The 13044-nt window shown below is 48.4% G+C and overlaps 2 protein-coding genes across 4 annotated transcripts in view; both read right to left on the bottom strand.

Annotated features, from left to right (window-relative positions):
• Positions 1-7609: 7609 nt before the first annotated feature.
• Positions 7610-10234, bottom strand: LOC128913151 (zinc finger protein 239-like). The gene has a single exon (XM_054210246.1). It carries the CDS (start codon positions 10229-10231, stop codon positions 9158-9160), a length of 1074 nt encoding a protein of 357 aa, XP_054066221.1. The 5' UTR covers positions 10232-10234; the 3' UTR covers positions 7610-9157.
• Positions 10235-10840: 606 nt separating this feature from the next.
• DIP2A (disco interacting protein 2 homolog A) overlaps positions 10841-13044 on the bottom strand; it is a 130845-nt gene continuing 128641 nt past the window's right edge. For all 3 annotated transcript variants that reach the window (XM_054210242.1, XM_054210243.1, XM_054210245.1), the window contains one exon: positions 10841-12858. In XM_054210242.1, coding sequence (XP_054066217.1) covers positions 12606-12858 — 253 coding nt within the window. In that variant the 3' untranslated portion in view covers positions 10841-12605. The remainder of the gene's footprint in view (positions 12859-13044) is intronic.

Raw genomic sequence — 13044 nt, 5'->3', positions numbered from 1 at the left:
GTGGTGGCTGCTGGAGCTGGCAGTGGACTTCTGAGAAATGCCACCCATGCGGCCGTGACAGGGACAACAGGTACACGCAGGCAGAAGGTTCCTGCCGCCCCCGGGACAAAGGGATGATGTCGCAGTAATTGGCCAGGTGATAACCCAAAACCACTTATCGCAGCTTTTTGTGAGGCTAAGGTAAGGCATGCCCCAGAACCTGGCACTGTTCCCCCATTACACATCGGGGGGGAGCTGCTGCCAGCTCTGTCCTTCAATCACTTGCAGCTTGATACAATCGCAGCTCCCCTGTAAAGGGTCTCGCTGTCCCCCAGACTGATGGGGTGCCCGAGAATACGCAGCCAGACCCATCTCAGAGGTGCACAGCGAAGGGACAAGAGACCATCAGCACAAGCTGCCATGATGGAGATTCTCATCACATGCAAGGAAAAACCTCTGCCCCAGAGGGTGCTGCAGCCCTGGGTCAGGGCCCACAGGGAAAGGGGGGCTCCATTGTTCCTGCATCCTGGCTGTGGGGTGCCTGGGGGCAGCCGTTGGGACCCCCAGCCCCGCTCTGACTGTGCCTGTCCAGCTGTGGCTTATAATTCATTGCCTTTACCGTGGACGAGAGCGGCAGCACAAGCGATGCCGCCAGGCCGTCTCTCCTGCCGACTGCCCAGTTATTTTTTGTCTCACAATGACGGCTTTCTCTGCAACGGCTCCCACGTCTGTGGCCGTGGGCTTGCAGCAAGTCAATGTGTCCCGGTGTGCATTGCTGCGCAGCGCAGGCCCAGGGCCCGGCTCTGGATGCCTCTATCTCCAGCTGCCATTGGTGCCGTGGGCACTGAGGTGGGGCCCGGGGCTCTCCGCCTCCGGGCATAAGAAGCCAGCGAGTCCCTGGGGCACCCGGCCGTGTATCACTGCTGTGCTGCCTGTGTAGGAGGATTTCCTGCCGGAGCAGAAACAGTCTTGCCATTTGGGCACCAACTGCTGCATGGGGGAGGGCATCAGCTTGAGAGTCAGGCCGTGGGATGAGAGTCGGTGCCTTCAGCATCGGGCCTTGTGGTGATGAAACAGGAGCCAGGAGACATTTATCCGTGGGGTATGAATTCACTGAGCGCCAGACAATAAGGCTTCCTTTTTCCCCCCTCAGCGTCAGTGCATTCAACAGCTTTTGGGAAGGTGGTTTTTGCATCTCTCCCTTTTTGATCAGTCTCTTTGGTTTGTCTGTTTCTGAAGTCCGCAGGAAACACTGCAATCTCAATTATTAACATTCTTGAGAGGGTCTCCAGATGAAGCATGGGAGGGGGGAGGTTAGAGGAGATGTGCATCTTTTGTCCTGCTAGCACTCGTCAAAACCGGCTCCTGCCTGGGTTCCCCTGACTGCTTAGCTGGGAGCCCTGCAGCCCAGAAAGGCAGAGGCGAGAGCGCCCGTGACAGGGGGGACAGCAAAACATTTCTGAAGGTCCATGTGCAGAAACGAAACCTGTGCCTGCCCCTCTCTCAAGCAGGGAGAACAAAGCAACAGGTTAAGCAGCAGGAGCCAAAGAAGAGGTGAAGTGACAACATGCCACCTGCTAGCCAGGTTGGCACATATGGAAAATGCAGGAGCATCTTGCTGGAAGCCAGCAGGGCTTTGCAGCTTCTCCTCATTTTCTCTCCTACACTCTGCACACACAGAGACCCAAGGTGCCAAACTCACATCAGTCCCAGGGGATGAGCTGGCTCCTGGCACGCGTCAGTCCTTTACTGGGCACTCCTCGTGTTGTGGTTCTCCTCGCCTTGAGAGCTGATGGTGGAAGGGCCAAGATCTCTAGGGATCTTCCTCGCTGAAGCGAGAGCTGCTAGCAGTGCTTTTCAGCAGCATGTTTTGAGCATGGGCTCCAGTGTTGCTAATGTGTGGGGGGAGCCCTGGAGCAGCTGCACTTGCAAAGCAAAAGGCATCACTGGAGCTTGCCCAGGCTAATGCACCCACCATTCTCTCTGACCTCAGGGCCACACTGTGACCATGTCTGAGCTGGAGAAGGCCATGATCGCCATCACTGATGCCTTCCACTAGTAATCAGCAAAGGAGGGAGACAAGCACAAGCTGAAGAATTCAAAACCGAAGGAGCTCATTAACAAGGAGTTGACCCATTTCCTCGGTGTAAGTATTGCCCTTTGCGCAGCATGCCTGGCTGGGCTCAGGGAGCCCTGTAGAGCAGCTTCCGGGCTCCATTAACTCTATCTCCCACGGGAAGAAAGCACAGGGGAAGGATTTTTTTTATGCAGCAGTGTGTTAAACTGTTCCAGCTCTGCAGGAGCAGCAGGTGGCAGGACAAGGGCAACAGCCTGCGTTGGGGGCTGGTGTTTGCGTTGGATACTAGGGAAATTTCCTTCCCTGGAAAGGGGGGACAGCCTTGTCCCAAGTGGCTCAAGTGCCCTTCCCAGCAGCACAGCTGTGGGACATGCACGGGCCTAGAGGCAGGCGGATGCTGCTACCCAAGCTTGCTTGCAAAGGGAAATTCAAGGGCTGAAGTAGGAGGTGATGAAGAAGGGCTGGTTACAGATGCCTGGTTCTGACCCACTGGCTCCCGTTGATTCCTCTGGGCTCTGATCACCCTGTGCATGGCACTAACTCAGGCTGCACAGCCCCTGTCCTGTCACCAGGGCTCAGCGGAACCCATGCATTTCTTGGCAAACCGAGACACCCTTGGCTTGAAAGGCAAAGGAATAACCATCTAACAGCACAGGCCTTTCTCTTGTCGACGAATCCTCCTGCTTTTAGCAGCCTGCAGAACTGGAATTGAAAGCGTATGAGGCTCCTGGGCTGGGGACAGCTTCTGGGCCTGGGATGTACTTTGGCAATGTCTCCAGGCTCCATGAGAAGAGAAGGCAGAATCCACCCAGTGTGACCCCAGTGCTTTAACATAAACCAGGCGCAGCCTCTAGAGTGTGTAGAATTGGTGAGAATAAAATGTTGTTTCCAGTCTCTGGGCCGCAATTAGACTCTGGTGAAAAATGTGTCCTTTTGTCCCAGGCCGCGTGCAGCTCCCTGTCTGATCTTCACTGCCAGAGGGGAAGGCTGAAGGATGCAGCCTGAAGCACTGCTACAGCTCACACCCTTGGGCTTCTTGTCGGGCATTGACCTTTCATCTCCTTCCTGGCACCACTGTGGCTGGCGAAACACCTCAAGGCTGTTGCCACCACCATGCTCTGCCTGGCTGTCCAAACTGGCAAACGTGCCTGTGACTCCAAAGGAGCACGATGCACCTCCACAGGACTGCTGCTGTTCTAGATGTGTCTGCTGCTTCCAGGGTCATCCAGGGGCTCGCATTGGTGAGCCTTTGCAAAGCCCAAACTTAATCTAGGACAATTTCCCTGAAGCCTGTGCTCCTGCCTTTTTCAGTCTGCACTTGCTCAGCAATACCTGTGAGTCAGGCATTCGTGGCTAGCAACGTCTACAGTGACAAATGCACAACAAAGATGCCTGCAGATGTTGTTATCATTTTTACCTCATTCCACGTTTCATAATGATTTCATGTGCAAGATTACGTGTCTTCGGACAGGGGTCATCTTGCTATTCTCATCTGCCTCCCCCAAGCTGTGAAAGGGGACACTGAGGTAGAGACATGCACACAAGAAAGACAACGTCTTGTATTCCATCTAGAATTAAAAAAGCAGTTCTGACATCCTAGGGTAGTGCTCTTTTGTTGAGAACTTGCTTAGCATCCAAGTTACTTCCACCACATTTTTAACATCCTCATCAGTTCTTGGCTCAGCTGTTTCCAACACTTGTACAGACCTGAAGCAGTGTGTGAGAACAATGAATGTGGACACTGTCTGTCCCAGTGTCCCCAAGGTTGGGCAGGGTAGACAGGACTCTCATGATGCTATCTTGATCCTGAACATGAGTTCAGCAGAGGGGTCTGATGCTTCAGCACAAGGGTCTGCCGGTGAGGCTGTCTGGCAGGTCTCCAAGTCCCACCTGCCTCCTGCCTCACCGCACCAGCAGTGTTCACGTGGATGAGGAATCCTTCCCCAAGACCAAGCCTTTTCAGCAGCTCTGCACGGCACCGCAGCAACAAAGACCTGTAGGTGCAACACGCTGCCTGAATGCCGGCAGAGCCAGTGAGCCACAGCGCAGGCTGTCCTGTCCCTTGGCGAGCAATGAGGGCCGGAGCAGGGAGTGACACAGCATGACTGCTTGTTTCTTGGCAGTAAGGCTGATCCTGACTTAACAGCACCATGGCTGGGAATTCACAGAGGCTTTACCTGTCACAGGAGAAGTCGCAGCAGAGTTGGTGCCTCTTATCAGGGAAGAAGAGAGTGTGTCTTCCTTTGAGATGAGCACCCTGACTGCCAGTAGTGCAGTACGTGGTGCTCAGGCTACTGAGCCCTGGACAGCCCTCCCCGGTCAGCAAGGAAAGCAGAGCTTTCCTGAAGTGAAATTCCTGAAACAGAGACTTGCACGGTCACAGGCCTCAGCATCACCCAGTCTGCGCTGCAGCTCTTCTCCTGTTGTGTCCCGCTGCTCCCTGACACAGGCGGTGCCGCAGCTGAGAGCACGGACTGTGGGGACGGATGCACACTGGCGTGGTGGGGCAGAGAGGCAAAGCAGTTTGGGCGACATCCACCCAAGCACGCAGCATGAGGTGCCTCTGCTGACACCTCACCACTGCTGATCCCTCCTGCACGCTGTCCCCTCGCACGCACAGGCACAGCCAGCCACCCACAGCACCCTGGGTCCCCTGGCAAGCCCCCTGCGTGCAGCCCAGAAAAAGGATGCTGCCGTGCCAACAAGGGGTGTAGGTAGTGCTGTGAGGGGCTCAGAAGCCCAGTGAGACTTTCTTGGGGAAACAGAAAATCACTCAAGCCTTGAGGCTGACCAAGGAGCAGGTGTCAGCTTTGACAGCTCTGAAGGAGGCTCAAAATGCTTAAGCTAACCTCCCAGCAGCAACAGCCTAGATACTTAAAAGCGCCAGTCCTGACATAACTGGTTTTCAGCCTCTGGCAGGGATAGTCCACTCTTCAGGAAGGGTAGGTGATAGGCTAATGACATTATTAAATAATTTTTAGTTATGCCCCCATCCCAGTCAACAGAATCAGCCTGCTGGATACTTGAGGTGTGTGTGCTCTTACAACACTCACTGGCACTGGGTAGAGCGTTCAGAAAATCCACATTTTTGTCATTAGTGCAGACTGGCGCATGAAAACCTGGAGAAAGGCTGGTCTGGTAACATGGAGCTCCAGGGTCTGCGCCGTGAGACCCTCAGGGCCCTTGGAGGCTCCCTCAGGATGAAACGGCAGCGTTACACTAGCAGCGCCTACCTGATGCTTGGACATATTTTTTCAGTTATGCTTTTGACTCCCTATAGAAGAGGATGCAAGTGAATTTCCCAGCAGGAAGGGCACCAATGAATGTTTTCGTATATTAAATGCTCTGCCAAGACAAGAACCACTTATCAACAGTACTAAAAGTGAAACAAAGAGAAGAAACTACACCAACAGGAAGAGCCTGAGACATTTAACAGATTTAAATTAACTTTGCAAACTAGAAAAGTGACAGACAAGGCATAGCACATAGACGCTGTATTGTACTTCTGCTGAACTACATTTTCGTAATTTAAAATGCTGTCATTACTTTTCGCTCTGGGAGATTAGAATCTGCACTTTTACTCTCTCCCCAGACAATTTTAGGTGAAATGCATCTGTGAAAGGGAATCCTCTCTCCGGATCAGAAACAAATTACCAGCACTGGAACAGCATTTACAGACCCCCACAAAAACATTCTTCCACATAGGATCTAATCTTACTGGGATTTTGCTGATTATTGCTGTTGGCACATCTGAAAAGAATATTCTTCATCTTGTTAACTGTCAATGGAAGCGCATTCAGGCTGAATCTCAATAGCAGAATTCATGGGCTGACAGCAAGAAAAACAATTTCTCTTAAAAAAGAAAAACCAAATATGCTTTTCCACAAATCAAATGCAGACTTTTACAGACCCCGGAGAAGGAATATTCCTGACTTTGATGGATGGAGCAAAGCAGTTGTGTAAACAAAGCACTGTACTGCTGGGCCACATCTCCCGCGCATTCAGAACTCCAGCTGCAAGCTGTGACGGCACTGAGCGCTTCTCCTCCATCCTGGCAGTCCAGCGACATGGAAGCACATTCCTGCCCCCTCTTGTACAATAAGCTGAAAAATACATTTCAAACGAAAGTGGCAGCATTTCTGTGAGTGATACACAGATTGAATTTGTTCCCCCTACTAGATATTAAATCTAAAGGATTTGCCTGGCCTTAATTACTGTACTGCAACAGTCAGGGTATTAAAGCATATTTTCAGTTTTTCCATTCTGAAATACACTGTAAATTTCAGACACTGGATTTTACTGTACAAAGTCTGAGTTCATCCTGCATCCCGAACAATGTTGACTTACAATTGCAGGGGGAAGGCAGCTGACAGAGCAGGAAACTAGGAGTGGGAAGCTTTTTAAACAAAACAAAACAAAACAAACCACCTCCAAAACTATTAAGAAGCAACATAAAACCAATCTTAAAAGGCCACTTCTATATTTTCTTGCCACTGAAATTTTGCTTCATCCAGAGGGACCTGGACAAGCTATAGAAGTGCAAACCTCATGAAGTTCAACAAGGCCAAGTGCAAGGTCCTACACTTGGCTCAGGACGATCCTCATTATTAGTACAGGCTGGGGGATGATGTGATAGAGCGCAGCCCTGTGGAAAAGGACTTGGGGGTACTGGTGGATGAAAAGCTGGACACAAGCCAACAACGCGCGCTTGCAGCCCAGAAGGCCAATCACATCCTGGGCTGCATCAAAAGAACCGTGGCCAGCAGATCCAGAGAGGTGATTCTCCCCCTCTACTCTGCTCTCGTGAGACCCCACCTGGAGTACTGTGTCCAGCTCTGGAGCCCTCAGCACAAGAAGGACATGGACCTGTTGGAGTGGGTCCAGAGGAGGGCCACAAGGATGATCGGAGAGCTGCGACACCTCTCCGATGAAGACAGGCTGAGAGAGTTGGGGTTGTTCATCCTGGAGAAGAGAAGGCTCTGGGGAGACCTTATGGTGGCCTACCGGTACCTGAAGGGGGCCTACAGGAAAGCTGTGGAGGGGCTGTTTGCAAGGGCATGTAGCGATAGGCCAAGGGGCAATGGTTTTAAACTAGAGCAGGGTAGGTTTAGATTAGACATTAGGAAGAAGTTCTTTACAATGAGGGTGGTGAGACACTGGCACAGGTTGCCCAGAGAGGTGGTGGAGGCCCCATCCCTGGAGACATTCCAGGCCAGGCTTGATGAGGCTCTGAGCAACCTGATCTCGTTGAAGATGTCCCTGCTTACTGCAGGGGGGTTGGACTAGATGGCCTTTAAAGGTCCCTTCCAACCCAACACGTTCTATGATTCTATGTTACAAGTACAGAAACAACCACCATGGCACTGTCATCCCACGTTTGGCAAAGAAAAATACCAGAAATCAAGACAAATTGTTATTTTGCAGTTACCTTTGCAAGATAACTTTTATGGAATACTAGAAAATTAGCAAATGTTTTTCGCTTCCATAAGCAAACTTTTATGTTTAGGTGAGAAGAGGATTTGAAAAAAAAAAAAAAGTAACCAGAGGAAAAGATAGCGGTGTATATTATTTTAATAACATGAATTGGAATACAAAAAAAAGACTGAACTCTGCTTATACGGCACTGACATAACCAAACTGGAAATAAAACCCAGTGTGTCTAGTTCCTCCTAAACAACACAACTGGTCACAAAACAAAATCTAAAGACTGTAGCAAAAATCTACATTAGAATTTGTCATGACATATCTCATTTGAAATACCTGACCACATAAATATTTAAAGTATACTAACCAGCTGAATATAAACATCAGTTCAACAATAAGATTTATATCTCAGTATACCCAACATCAAGTAAATCTTGAAGTGCAAAAAGACAATTATTCAATGTAGTTTTGTTAGCTGTAAATTAGTTCTTTGATGTAATCCAGCTCTATCACGTAACATGATTTCTGTCCTGATACACTGCAATACTTTAAATGTGCAAACTTTCGGAAAATTCCTTTTTTGGCCTTAAAATAGAGTTGTGAATATACTATAGAAACAAAACCAGAAGCCTATCCAAAAAGATCCTTAAAGTGCATAATACATGTTTTCACACAATGGCAGGAAAATAGCATTAAAAAGATCAGGGACTTCGTACAGAAAATTAGGAATGTATACTTCAAATGAACTCACTGCTTCCCTTTTTCTGCTATAATAAAGTCCTGGGTAACAATAAGTGATAAACGAAGGCATAAAGTAGCCTCATAGTGCTGTTAATAGAATGACATAAAGCTGACATAAAAAGTCACTACAAAGTGCTGGTTCACAAAGAACACTGCTGCAACAAAGGCAGTTTTATTAACGTTTACAAAATTATTTAATACTCACTGGAGTCCAATCTTGCCCCCCAGAATATATTTGAAACATTCCAATCTGACAGCAACCCCTTTGTGGCGTTTTGCCTCATTCCCTCAGCATGGCGACTGGCCAGCAAACCAGCTATAGCGATTTGCTAATTCAGGACACGGGGCTTAGAATTCCCTTGTTACTATATTTTACTTTCCCAAAAGATCAGGTTAAAAAAAAAATAAAAAAAAATTCTTGTACCTTTACAACAAGCTGGGATTTCAAATGTCAATTTAAGATGAATTACGGATTTTTGACACCTGTCTTCATTAGTTTTGAGAAAGATGAATTAAGTTGCTTTGTCAATAAAACCTGCAATGCTTTAAACGCACTGCATGCACAGCATTATCTGGATGCCAAGTACAACACCTTGTTGTAATTAACAGTGAGAAAAACAGAAAAGGCTCAAAGATGCTATCGTCTTGCTATGTACAGTGCTTTTAAAAATTGCGTTTTGCAGCTTAAGTTCCTGCTTGTTTCCTAAACTCACTGTCGCTACAGAATTGTTTTCTGTAGGCATACCACCTCTCTTCTCTTCAAACAAAAACTCTGCCTTCATTTAAGAGACTACAACTCAACTTATTTCTGCATGCAACGAAGCATGCCTCTCTCAATCTGGATAAAAGCAGGCGCTTTGGTCAGGAACCCCTGACACTCTACCTCCCATGAGCCATGCTGCAGAGGGCCAGGAACAGTTCTTGTTTTAGTGACTTTTACAGCCTTTCCGCCTGCTGCTGCTGCTGTTTTGCATCAGCCTGGTGAGGTTGCTCCAGGCTGTCATCTCGGTGCTGCTGTTTCTGCTTCTGCTTTTTCTTTTCAGCCAATGCTTTTGCCCTAGTGGTCACAGGCCTGGGTCGAGCATCAGGTCTCTCTTCATCCTGCTGGTGCTTTTTGCAATGTTTTTCAAAGGTTGAAATTTTGGCGTATGTCTGGTTGCAAACCAAACAGTGGTACGGCCGCTCCCCACTGTGTGTTCTCATGTGAAGCTGGAGGTAAGAGGACCTGGAAAAGGCTCGGCTGCAGACCGAGCAGCGATGAGGCTCGCGTACCTCGTGGGTCTTCAGATGCTGCTTGAGGGACGACGCCTGCTTGAAGGCCTTGCCACAGATGGAGCACTTGAAGTTCCTCTCGCCTGACTCGAGAACCTGGTGTGACACGAGGTGGGCAGAGGAGCGGAACTTCTTCCCGCACTTGTCGCACTTGTAGGGCCGTTCCCCGGTGTGCAGGCGGACGTGGAGAACCAGCCCAGCCTTCTGCGTAAAGGCCTTCTCGCACTGCAAGCACTTAAAAGGCCTCTCACCTGTGTGCACGCGGCGGTGGGTCGCGAGGTGCGAGGCGCGCCCGAAGAGCTTGCCACAGTCCTCACACTTGAAGGGCCTCTCGCCAGTGTGGATGGCCTTATGGCGCACCAGGTGGGAGGACTGGAGGAAGAGCTTCCCACAGACGGGACACTGGTACTTCCGCTCACCCGTGTGGGAGCGGAGGTGGAGGGCGAGGTGCGACGAGGAGATAAAGGCCTTGCCGCAGAGTGGGCAGGCATGGGGCCGCTCCCCGGTGTGGGTGCGCTTGTGGAGGACCAGCCCCGAGGAGAGGGCGAAGGCCTTGGTGCAGACAGGGCAGCGGTAGGGCTTCTCCCCGGTGTGGACCCGCCGGTGCTTGGCCAGGGCGCTAGCCTGCGCGAAGGCCTTCCCGCACTGCTCGCACCCGTGGGGCCGCTGCGCCTGGGCGGCAAGCGCCAAGCTCCGCCCGCCCTCCGCCCGCCGCCCCGCCGCCCCCGCCGGCACCATGGCGGCGGCCCACCCGCCGCACCCCGGAAGCTGCGGCCGGAGCGCATGCGCCGCCGGCGCGCGGTGGCGACGTCACGAGGCGAGGTGCAGGCCGCCGCCGGGGGGGCCGCGTCTCGCTCGGCGGCCCCGCTCCGCTCCCGCAAGGGCGGGCTCAGGGCGGCGCTGCGGAGCGGCCCTGGGGCACAGGACGCTCCCGTCCGCCCCCTGCGCTGACCCAACAGGCCTTTACGTCAAGACGCGCCGTTGGCTTCGCTGTGAGAAATAGGCAGCGCAGTGCTGAGGGGGGGGCCGTTAACCCCCCAGCTGTGCTCCTCACGCCCCCAGGTTTAGAAAACGTGGTGTGGGGCAGGTGCCGGTTGTGGATGGGGAGGACCCCCACACACAGGTAAGCCAGACCCCAGGGAGCATTTCAATCGGGGTACTGAAAACATACGAAATTCGAGAGCATCCAGGCTTTGAGGATGTGCAGTTGCTTTAGTTGTAAAGCAACTGCAATGGAATTTTGCAGAACAAGCTGTTAAGGCATTAAACTGCCCAAAACACGGGTGAAAACTACTGTAGATAAGCTGAGTTTTTGATCTAACAGCGTAAATTTCAACATTCAGCAAGTCATTTTCAAGAGCTGTTTTGAAATGTTTAATGTGCTTTTTGTTTTAAATTTACAGGGCAACTTGGCTCACCGTCATCAATATCTCAATACAAAAATCTTACAATGCTTTATTTGCTAAAAAACTACAACATTAAAATTAGGGTTAGGTAGTTTTCCTTTTGCCAGCTGTTTTGTTACGAGGAGCGTCCCATAATCCATTGCTAAAAGTTGCTGTACTTAATAAGTTAGGCAAGTTCTGTACATAATTACAGTCATAGAAGAGCGTGCAGCTGTATAATACACCACAGTCAAACACCACGAGGGCAAAGAACTACTATATATGAAAGTTTTTTGTTGACGACTTTATAGTTTATTTGACCAAGAGTCAACTTGATATCCTTGTAACAGAAGACTGACATCCATCTTAGGCACTGATCCAGGCAGAATTGCCTTGCAGAAAAACCTGGCTCTTTTTCCAAACCCATACGCTATTAAAAAAATTTTATGTAGCTCAAAGTCTTTAACAACTCTATAAAAAATAATTATTTGCTAGTTTCATGCTTATCTTCAAATACATGAAGTATTTGAGAAACTTAACATTCTCTTTCTGAATTGGGTTCACTGCAGTATTAGATCAGGCAGAAACTTCCAAACCTTAATTAGCCAAGTGCGACTCAACCAATTGAGTATGTCAGCTTGAGCAAAAAAGTTTAAATACAACTCTAAAAAAAAAAAAAAAAAAAAAAAAAAAAAGAAAGTTTGTACCACAGCAGATCAAGCTAACTAACACTGAATATCTTTTCCACAGTGGGGAAAAAAAAAAAAAAATCACTATCGTAAGTTTTAGCACAGGATATTCAGGGAAAACATACTGTAAGACCATGCTTTGTAAACATTTATACAAATCATTCAGAGACTATTGGCTTTGGAATGAATTTTCAAATACTTGGCATTATGCAGGGCAGTAATTAACAGCTAATGCTATGAAAACCAGCAACTTTAACATGAAGTTACGACAGCAAGAGCAGTGATGGCTCCTGCATCAAGTCATTAAAACTGGATATTAACTTATATTTTATTATAAAGTTTATAGCATTACAGAGTCCAGCATGGCACAATAAGTAACCTTTTACGGTTGCAGTATTTGTTTTTGCTTGGTACAAAAAAGCTGAACAGCAGCATAATTGTTATATTGAATCTGGGATTGGAATGAATTTGTTTCTTCTGAATAAGGACGAGTCAGTGATTTAAAATAAAAAGGCTGCATTTTAAAATCTCAAATATGTGCAAAATTCCTTTCAGTACAGTAGAGAATATGGTAGAGATGTGTGCAATCTTGAAAGTTACATCCCAACCCCGATACTGCCAATATATTGCAAAGAATCACATGGAGGGTGAACTCTGAACGGTTACTCACGACTTTCAGTATTATTTCCAAGAGTCCTCCTCACAGCTGGTGTTCTCTCCCCACCCTGCTTTATGTCCTTTTATGCAGTGCATCAAGTACTGACATTCATAATTATTGTAAAAAAACATTGGTCCATGATAGTTCTAATAAGCTTCCTTCAGGAATTCCAGTAAACTCTCCATCCGAAGACAGCTCTAATTGTTACAATGGATTTAGGAAAGCAAATGCAATCTAAGACGTGAAGGTCTGTGAAGATTAGTATCTCCATTTTCCTAAGGTCTTCAATGGCTTATAAAAACACAGAAGATGGATTCCAATGTTATTATTTGGAAAGTCCCTTGATTTTGGTGCTTTAGCCTTGGTGTGATTTTCTGTTTTCACATGTTGTAAGCAACATAAATAGGATCCAACTGGTCAGCTAAAAAACCATCTCTCAAGTGCATTCGTTGTTTCTCACCACGGGAATTGATAGGAATAACACCAGGGTCCACAATGACTACAACACCTACTATGAGATAATGCTCTTCCAGAACCACATTTGTTACCAGTGCGACCAGGTCCAACGCTTCTTGTTCTGAGCCTTCCAGCTCCACAACCACCACAAGCAAGTTGGTCCATGTAAACACAGCACTGTCAGCATGATACAAATATTAATGGTGAGAAAAAAAATACAAAGTCAAAGAAAGCTAGTTATCAAAGACAGGCTCACTGGAAATAAAGCTTGTAAGGACTTGAACAACGCAATAAATGAGAACAAGTGATGTAACAATAATGTGAAAATATTTGTAAATCAAGAGGTATTAAAGCTGTAACTTC

This window comes from Rissa tridactyla, chromosome 7, assembly GCF_028500815.1.
Source record: "Rissa tridactyla isolate bRisTri1 chromosome 7, bRisTri1.patW.cur.20221130, whole genome shotgun sequence".
Lineage (NCBI taxonomy): Eukaryota > Metazoa > Chordata > Aves > Charadriiformes > Laridae > Rissa > Rissa tridactyla.
This window is presented reverse-complemented; position numbering and strand designations above follow the sequence as displayed.

What these genes read in the sequence shown, in the direction of transcription:
- LOC128913151 (XM_054210246.1), bottom strand. Translation starts at nt 10,231, where the DNA reads ATGGTGCCGGCGGGGGCGGCGGGGCGGCGGGCGGAGGGCGGGCGGAGC.